This window comes from Physeter macrocephalus, chromosome 10 (assembly GCF_002837175.3).
Source record: "Physeter macrocephalus isolate SW-GA chromosome 10, ASM283717v5, whole genome shotgun sequence".
Taxonomy (NCBI): Eukaryota; Metazoa; Chordata; class Mammalia; order Artiodactyla; family Physeteridae; genus Physeter; species Physeter macrocephalus.
This window is the reverse complement of record NC_041223.1, coordinates 55,654,919-55,664,517: the sequence shown is the minus strand read 5'-3', so window position 1 is coordinate 55,664,517 and position 9,599 is coordinate 55,654,919. Positions and strand designations below refer to the sequence as shown.

The 9,599-nt window shown below is 36.1% G+C and overlaps 1 protein-coding gene across 3 annotated transcripts in view; it reads right to left on the bottom strand.

The window, feature by feature from the left end:
* Nucleotides 1–9,599, bottom strand: part of HACE1 (HECT domain and ankyrin repeat containing E3 ubiquitin protein ligase 1) — a 97,149-nt gene that overhangs the window by 84,157 nt on the left and 3,393 nt on the right. For 2 of the 3 annotated variants that reach the window (XM_024115519.3, XM_024115518.3), the window contains exons 2-4: nt 6,724–6,778; nt 5,625–5,714; nt 4,737–4,841 (exon numbers count right to left, since the gene is read on the bottom strand). In XM_024115519.3, coding sequence (XP_023971287.1) covers nt 4,737–4,841; nt 5,625–5,714; nt 6,724–6,778 — 250 coding nt within the window. The remainder of the gene's footprint in view (nt 1–4,736; nt 4,842–5,624; nt 5,715–6,723; nt 6,779–9,599) is intronic. The other variant, XM_024115520.3, reaches the window with a different exon arrangement.

The window sequence follows — 9,599 nt, the reverse complement described above, 5'->3', positions numbered from 1 at the left end:
GCCGCTCCGCGGCATGTGGGATCCTCCCAGACCGGGGCGCGAACCCGGTTCCCCTGCATCGGCAGGCGGACGCGCAGCCACTGCGCCACCAGGGAAGCCCTATGCTCAGTATTGAATTAAGGAAATATGATTTAATCCATGGCATGAAAAAGTTTATGATCTAGTTGAGTATATTTTATATATATATATATATACACACACATACATAAAAAATATAAAATAGGGTATGTGTAATAGCATACTATGTATAATGTTACACAATATAGTATATATAGTATTAATGTGAGTATTGAGATACTGTGATTTATAGGAAAAACATATATTTGGTCTTAATCCACATTTTTTGGGTCACAGCTCCCAAACCCTTGGAATTTCCTAAGCAATTAAGGGCAATGGCCCTCATTTCCTGAAAACGTTTCAGGGAAGGTGAATTTTGGGTCCCACCCAAGGGTGGGGGTTGGTTGCCAGGAGAACCAACCACATGACTACAGGGTACTTTCAGTCCCACCCCGATTTCCAGGGAGGGGAGAGCACCTGGAGGTTGAATCAACTGCTAGTGGCCAATGATTTAAGTCAATCATGACTATGTAATGAAGCCTGCATAAAGACCCAAAAGGAGAGCTTTTTGTCCCTTTCAGGGAGAGCTTCCCAGATGGGAATCAAAATGTTCCTCCGTGTGACCATGCCGGTACCTTCTTTGTTCAGGACCTCACCCTGTGTATCTGTCTCTTCATTTGGCTCTTGATTCATATCCTTTAATACCCTTTTATAATAAATCAGTAATCTAGTGAGTAAACAGATTTTCCTGAGTTCTGTGAGCCATTCTAGCAAATTAATTGAACCCAAGAAAGGGATCGTAGGAACCTCTGATTTATAGCCAGTCAGTCAAAAGTACTGGTAATAACCTGGACTTTCGACTGGAATCCTGAGTTGGAGGGGGTTGTCGGAACCTCCAATTTGTAGCCAGTCAGTCAGAAGCACCACTTGTGACTGAGCTTGCAAATGGCATCTGAAGTAGAGAGTGGTCTTATAGGACTGAGCCCTCTACCTACAGAATCTGCTTCTACCTGAAGGTACATAGTGTCAGAATTGAGCTGACTTCTAGGACACTCTGCTGGCATCCGAGAATTTCTTGTTGGTATGGGGAAGCCCCCCTCCACACACACACACACACACACACACACACACACACACACACACACACACACAGTGGAACTGGGTCCAGGAACCCTTTGCAAGTATGCTATATATATATATATATATATATATATATATGACATACAGAGAATATACATAACACATGTAGTATATATAACTATTTACTCAGATAATAAATATCTTCGTGCCATGGATTATATTTCTTTAATCAACTCAGTACTAGGCATAGCTAAGTGATTACTAATTATTAAATTTTATAATCAATAGCTAAAATTTTTATTAACTGAATAAACCTTTTAAAAGACAACAAATTACTTTCCTTGCTTTGATTTTTTATATCTAAAATGAGGTTAAATGTCATTTAAAATCAGCTTTATAATCAAAGAAATGGAAGAAAATAAAGCTCTGAGTAAACTTTTAAGTTCAAAAGTTTACAAAGTTCCTTCATCTAACACACTGTTATGAAAACCTTAGAAAATAAATCTTCAATAACATGAGGCAACAGACCAGAAAGTCTTATTAAAATTAATATTGCATTGTTTAAATTATGTGTGTGTGTGTGTGTGTGTGTGTGTGTGTGTGTGTGTGTGTGTCTGCACCCATATTGCTGGATTTCTAAAATCTATTCAGAAGCCTGTCATGGAGCACTGGCATATTGTCAAAATAAACACTTAGGTGGGACTGTACCAGGGAAAAAGCTCCAAAGAAGTGTTTAAGGTAGAGGTTGTTGAAGAAAAGCAGCAATCCATAATCCCCCTCCCTAAAATGAACTGCAAAAGGTACGGGGCAATATGAGAGAACTATATCCTTTTTCTTACTTAATAATCATTATTGCTATTTTCCAGAACCCTGAGTAAATCAAAAAGACCAACTAAGTGCACACCAATTTTGCTTAGAATGGAGCTAAAATGTTAACTAACACATGAGTTCTGCCCTTTATGAGCTCACAATCTAGCCCAAAAAATAAAGAAAAAATGTTTCTGGGACTTCCCCGGCAGTCCAGTGGTTAAGACTCCACACTTCCACTGCAGGGGGCACGGGTTCAATCCCTGGTTGAAGAACTAAGATCCCACATCCCAGTGCGGTGCGGCAAAAAAATTTTTAAAAAAGAAAAAAGAAAAAATGTTTCAAATCTGACCAATACGCAACGTAAGGATATACAATAATTTTTAAGTCTTCCCTTTTTATATTCTCATACAATCATGAGCAATGCTGGATCCTACTGTACAGGAAACAACTATTTTCCTGCCCAGATACTGCAACAATTATAAGAAGTTTATGGTAACCCAAATGACACAGGGACCAGTCATCCATGTGCTCAGAGGCAGCTTACTGGGTTTTCCACTGGAAAGGAGGGCAATTTAGTATTAATGCACTGATGGCTGAAGACAGAAACACTAAAGCAGGCCAAGAGAAATACTCTACCCCTCTGACAACGATAGATGAGAGGACAAAACAAAAACCCCCATAAACCAGATAGACCAGCAAAAGGGGTAGAATTCACCTATGACTTCTGCTTCAGTCTAGACAAATTTGAACTTATAGAGAAATTAGAGCCAAAGACTATTTCTGAAACCATCAAAAGCGACAGGAAGCAACAAGTAATCAAGTCACTTAATAAACATTTACTGAGCACCTCTAAGTTGTACAAGGCATTCATTCAATATATAAAAACCAAAATAGTTAAGTATGGAATATCAAAAGTAACCTTTATAGAAATAGAAAGGCATCCAAGTTAGATGTTATGTTAGGGTTATGGACTCTTCTTACTCCTTTTCTCTTCACTGATTTACCAAGTGAATTATGTAATAATATCTGTTATATTTCTTCATCTTTAAAATGTAATGGTCTCCAAATTCAATGTCTCACCAAAAAAAAAAAAAGAAGATAAATATGTGAGGTGATGGATATGTTAATTAACTAGATGACAGAGATCCTTTCACAATGTATAGATCAAATCATCATGATATATACTTTAAATATATTATAATTTTATTTACCAATTATACCTCAACAAAGTTGGGAAAAAAAAAAAGGGATGGTCTCCTAAATGACTAAGTCTCCTACTACAACAGCAGTAGACATTTTATCCCTGCTGTGCACCAATCTGTCCTTTCATTTACAGTTGTTGAGACACTGTACTAAGATATTTTTCTATATGTAACTTTTTCAGAGAGCTTTGTCACTATCCTACCAACATTTGGGATAATGTATCTAGACCTGAGATCAATTCAACAAGGGAATGAATGATTTAGTCTATGACCTTGGGCATGACACCCTACAACATACCTAATGTGGCCAATTATTAGAAAAACAATTGTTTTATCAGCACGTTACCTCTTGCAACAGTGGAAAACTAAACTGGTTCACGTGCTAAGGCAGGAAATGGGACAGACCAGACAGGCTCAAAGGGCTACGCTTCTCCTCTGTCCAACTGAGACATCACTATGTTTCTTGTCTTTCTGGTTCCACTTTAATCCCTGTCTACAAAAATTAGGCCTCAGGCTGAGGCAGTGGACAATTTTAGCCCCATATCCATCTCACTTAGGCAGCCACCTCAACTACCTAGAATTCCTGTTCAAAACAGTCAACAAAAATACTTCCAAGAGTAATCAAAAGAAGAGACACATAGGAATAGTCTTTCACAGAAAAGTTTTCCAGCATTCAAAAAATGTTTATAAATGTAAAGTTCCTCAAGCCCTGAATCAAAAACTACTTATTTGCATTTTAAACATAATTCCAACTATTTTAGTCTGGTTTCTCAGTCCAACAGAATTTTAAGAAGTGAAAAGTATTGTGGAGGCAGACACAGAGACGTGACTATCTGGAATCCTTGACAAAAACACTAGGCATAGGGACTTCCCTGGTGGTGTGGTGGTCAAGAATCCGCTTGCCAAAGCAGGGGACACGGGTTTGAGCCCTGGTCCGGGAACATCCCACATGCCGCGGAGCAGCTAAGCCTGTGCACCACAACTACTGAGCCTGCGTTCTAGAGCCCGCGAGCCACAACTACTGAAGCCCGTGCGCCTAGAGCCCGTGATCTGCAACAAGAGAAGCCACTGCAATGAGAAGCCCGCGCACCGCAAAGAAGAGTAGCCCCCACTCGCCGCAACTAGACAAAGCCCACGTGCAGCAACAAAGACCCAACGCAGCCAAAAATAAATAAATTTATTTTAGGAAAAAAACTAAGTATAATGTATTTACTCTGTCTTTAATTGCATTAATAAAATTAACTAAACAATGTGGAAAATAAGCCATGGAGCTCGACAAGGCAAAAGACTACCAGGAAAAAGGACACTAAAACAGAGGTGAAAATTATGCTTTTCAGAAAATGTCATTATAATACTAGTAAAAATGAACTTTGACAAATATATCTTCAAGAAGAAAAATATTAGTAAACTTAATAAATTATTAAAATTATAGTTATTTAAAAGTGTAACATAATAATCCAAGACCCTCTTCCCAAGGCAAATATTGGGCAAAAGAAAAAAAAAATTCCCAAATGAAGGCAGAGTGCCTTGACTACTCTTAGTCATAGCTGATAATACAACTTAAGCTACTTAAGAAAAAATATTTACCCATTTCTAGCTGCCAAATGAAGGGGTGTACAGCCTGAAATATCTTGATAGTTAGGATTTGCTCCTTTCTTTAAAAGCAGAACCAAGCATTCCACCGATCCACAACTAAAACAATATTAAAAACAGTTCAGACACATTTAACGGACAGCCATAGTTGACATAGCTTAATTAAAAAACAAAAAGCCCTATTAAACACATTATTTTGGGGGTCCATATTGACCTACAATTTAACTCCTGTCACAAATAGTAAATATCCTCTACTTTCAAGGTGGTACATTCTACTACAAAAGCTATGAAGTATTTGAGAAGTTCATATAGAGCAAAATAAAGTATTAGCACATAAAGGAAACCATATAGTACTCTCAACTTTTGGCTTTCCAGAATCCAAATTTATACTGAAAAATCAATTTTACTTAGGTAGAGTAATCTCTACCTAAATCCTAAAGGGTGATGACATATCAATAAACTGATTAGTTACACACTGGAAAATTATGAATAAAAATCATTCCCACAGCTAAGTAAAAAATATAAAGCCAATAACTTCACATGCAATTAGCATATAAAATCGTATATTGGTGGGATAAAAGTAAAATTTTGGTGAAAGTACCCTCTTAAGTATATCCAGGAAAGACAATCCCCGTGCCTAACCTCCTCTAATCTGATCTAGAGCAAGCTAAAACATCAGATATAAGACTTGAGTCCAAACCCAAGATTAACAATCTATCTAGTGAAAGAATGTAAGCATAGCACACTATGCCCTCGACAAAACAAAGAACCACTCAGCTGTCTGTTCTCATCTCTCTCCATAACTACTATGGAACACACCGATTCAAAGCTTACTGATCATTACTCTAGACCAAAATTTAATCCAAAATGTCTTAGTCTTACTTTGCTGCAATGTGAAGCAAGCTTCTTTTCACACGTCCAAATGCATAATTGACATCAAACTTTGAATTTGATAGTAGTTCAGAAACAGACCTATGCCAAAAGAAAATTGAGTCAAGGTTAAAAAAAAGTTTTTAAAAACATAATAACTCAAGTTAATAGCTGTTTAGTGTTAATCTTACCAATTATTCAAAAGGTTTTGTCCCACATCAGCCAAAAAACAAGGCACTACTCTCTAAGCGTAGCACAGCAGCCAGTGCAGCAGCATCCAAAAACCAACTGCCCTCACCTATAAACTGGTGCTGAAGGGTTCCTCGTCTGCTGCTCTAACTATGTCACCTGCTCTGAGGACACCTAAGTTGGCTTCAGCTCCCACTAGATTCTTGAGAAGCAAAGAGAGTAGGACTGGCTGCTCCCCCTGCAGAAAGTTGAGCCTATCTATATTAATTTTGGTCAAATAAGAAAAATCAGACAAAAACATGTTTTAATTATATCAGACAGGAGTTCAAAGCAAAAAAATCATTTATATTTTAAACGTGTTTCAAATTACAGTGTCTCTTTACTTTCTCCTCATAATACTAAACTACCCAATGGCTAACCACAGCAGAGCTGTCTGTTCCAAGTAGAAACATCGCATCACACAGCCAGACAACCACACCTCACTCACTTGCGTCCTGTAAAAAAAGTGTCAACACTACATCAATAGAAAGAACATCAAAGTAGTAGAATACTAGGGAATAACTTGTCCATCAGCCCTAACTTTTTGCTATAAAGATCAGTAGTGACCTCTAACAGAAACCATCATGATGTTTTTTTCACTGTCAGTGACCAAGCAAATACTTGTTTTCAGTTCTGACTATGCATTTAGAAAATCTCTTATCACAGAATTTTACAGTTGATATGTATCTTAGAAAATCTTGTTTCTTATTTCACAGACAGAAAATTATAATAGAGGTTAAATAACTTGCCGCAGGACAAAACCTATGTCCAAACTCTATGGTGTGTTTGTGTGTGTATGTACACAACATTTAGGTAAATTTATATTCTTAAAAAATATAAATTTGTGGAAAAAATATATATAAATTTGTAAATAGGCACGCACCTGTGTTGATCAGCCATAACCATTGGCATTAATGTATAAACAGCAGTTTCGTTATCTAAGTGTTAAAAAAAAAAAGAAAAGGAATTAATTTATCTCCTACTTTTTCCAAACGGTGATACTTATGACTACTTTAGAGTTTTCTTAACTCTAAATAAAAAGCTAGGAGAAGAGGTGGAAGAAGATTACAGATAGTGAAAAACACCAGAGGTATTGCAAGATTTGCAATAATGCACGTTTCATCGTACTTACAAGTACTTTGGAGGAATGTTAAGTATATATGAATATCAAAGATAAATATGCTAAAATTATTTTAAGACATTACATATACATAGTATTTGCTCCTTGTCAATAACACAAGAAATTTTTAGAAGCTTTTATGAAACAGCATTAAAGTCTTATTTTTACTTATTACTTACCTCACATTTTCATTTATTATCTTTTATAGAATAAATTCACAGAAATATGATCCAAAAGAAGTTAAAAGTCAATAACATTTATGATCTCATGCGATACTTATATAAATTTCAGATAGTGTTTGAATTTTTTTTTTTTTGATGTGGACCATTTTTAAAGTCTTTATTGAATTTGTTACAATATTGCTTCTGCTTTATGTTTTGGTTTTTCTGGCTACGAGGCATGTGGGATCCTAGCTCCCTGACCAGGGATCAAACCCGCACCCGCTGCTTTGGAAGGCGAGGTCTTAACCACTGGACTGCCAGGAAAGTCCCTGAATTTACTTTTATGTATTACTAATGGTCATTCCTCAATTCAATGCATATTAGAGCTTTATGTTTTTTAATAAGTTATTTACAGAGAAGTAACCCTGACAAGTCCCATTTAGCCCTTAAAAAGTTAATAGCAGTACTAAAATTTATGAGTTAAAGTTTGAGAAAAAGGATATTTGCATAGTATCAAAGTATTTCCCCCATAGTGAATTTACAGTGGAGAACCCAGCAGATTATCACCTTAATCATCTGATAAAGGGTAACATCACCAGAAATGATACATATCAATATCTTGTAGCCCTTGAGTTTCCACTGAGAAGGGCACATCACTTTTGTAGTATTCTTGCCCAAAATCTGTAACTTTAATCTACTCATGGGAAAACATCAGACAAACCCAAATTAAGGGGAATTCCACAAAATACCTGATCAGTCCTCTTAATCAAGACCATTAAAAGTCAAGGAAAAATTGAAGAAATATCACAGTTCAGGGGAGGTTAAGGAAACATGAAAACTAAATGCAATGTGGTATCCTCAACTGGATCCTAAAATAGAAAAAAGACATTAGTGGGAAAACTCATGGAGTTCTAATAAGTCTGGAATGTGGCTAACAGTATTACACCAATATTAATTCCTTAGTTTTGATCACTGTTCTTTGGTTGTATGAGATGTGAACATGAGGGGAAGCTGGGTGAAGAGTATACAGGAACTGTGTACTATTTACGCAACTTTTCTGTTAAGTCTAAAATTACTTAAAAATGGAAAGTGAAAAAGAAAAAGAAAAAAGAGAGGGAACTGTTATCATTAAAAGATTCTTAAGAGATGAGTCAACCAAATGTAATGTGTGGACCTGACTGGATACCAATGCAAATAAACCAACTGTAAGTGAGTATTTCTGAGAGGAGAAAACTGAACATGGACTGGGTATTTGATGAGAATTTAAATTACTGGTACTTGTGTTGGCTCTAATAATGGTATTGTGATTATGTTTGAAAAAACATTATATATGTAGAAATATATCCTGAAGTATTTAGAGGAAGAGAAAAAAAGTTACCATTTCTTCACATTTTTGCTCATTATTTTACTATTTTTGAATGTATACATGAAGAGCAATTTAGTCCTAGTCAATATTCACAAGTACAGTATGCAGATGCAACAACTCTTTCACTATAATAATAATTTAATAACCAAAGAATCCTACTAATAACAGCCAACATGTTTTAAACCATTACCTTAAAGGCACTGTTCTAAACACTTCACATGCATATGCATCATCTCTTTAATCTTCACAGCCACCTTATGAAGTAGGTACTAGTATTATCCCTATTTTACAAATGAGAAAGCTGAAGCACTAAGTAAAGTAATAAGCCGTGTGATGGTGGCATTAAGTGGCTAAACTGGAATTCAAAGCTGGCTGATTCCAAAGCCCCCACAAGAAAAATCTTCCAAATAAATAAATATAGATAGCCAAAAGGTCTACAATACTATTCTTAACATGTACAATACAGTCTAACTTGTTTTATTCTCTTCCATCTCAATATTTTCAAAATGCTGACTGCAACCACTAAATTATTCTCATTATCTAACAGTGAGTCACCAAAAGGAATTGAAAAGCACTGCACTAAGCCTCCCACAGCATGGCAACATTTTCTCTCTCATATAATACATGCCCCAATAAAAATCTGAACTTCTAATACACGCCCCAATAAAAATCTGAACTTCTAAACCATGACAATTTCAATTAAGTCACTCCATAATAAAGTCATCAACAGGAAATACCCTTATTTGTGAATTTAAACTTATAAATCAAGATAGTACATACTTTTAAGTGAGCACCATAAGGTTCGCATGGGTTTTACTTATAGGGTGTTTATTTAGATAAAATTTAGAGGTAGATCTTGTTTTTTAAGTAATATCTAAACTTTTTAAAAAAATAGCTCACATGTGCTAAAAGGTACGAAGATACAAATATAACCACAACTATGATGCTAGAAGGAGACTATCCAGGAAATACTATACTAAGAAAGTACTGAATAAAATTTGCTGTCAGGTGCTTCCTTCTCCACACTCATGAAGAAACCTTGAGAGGGCTTCCCTGGTGGAGCAGTGGTTGAGAGTCCGCCTGCCGATGCAGGGGACACGGGTTCGTGCCCT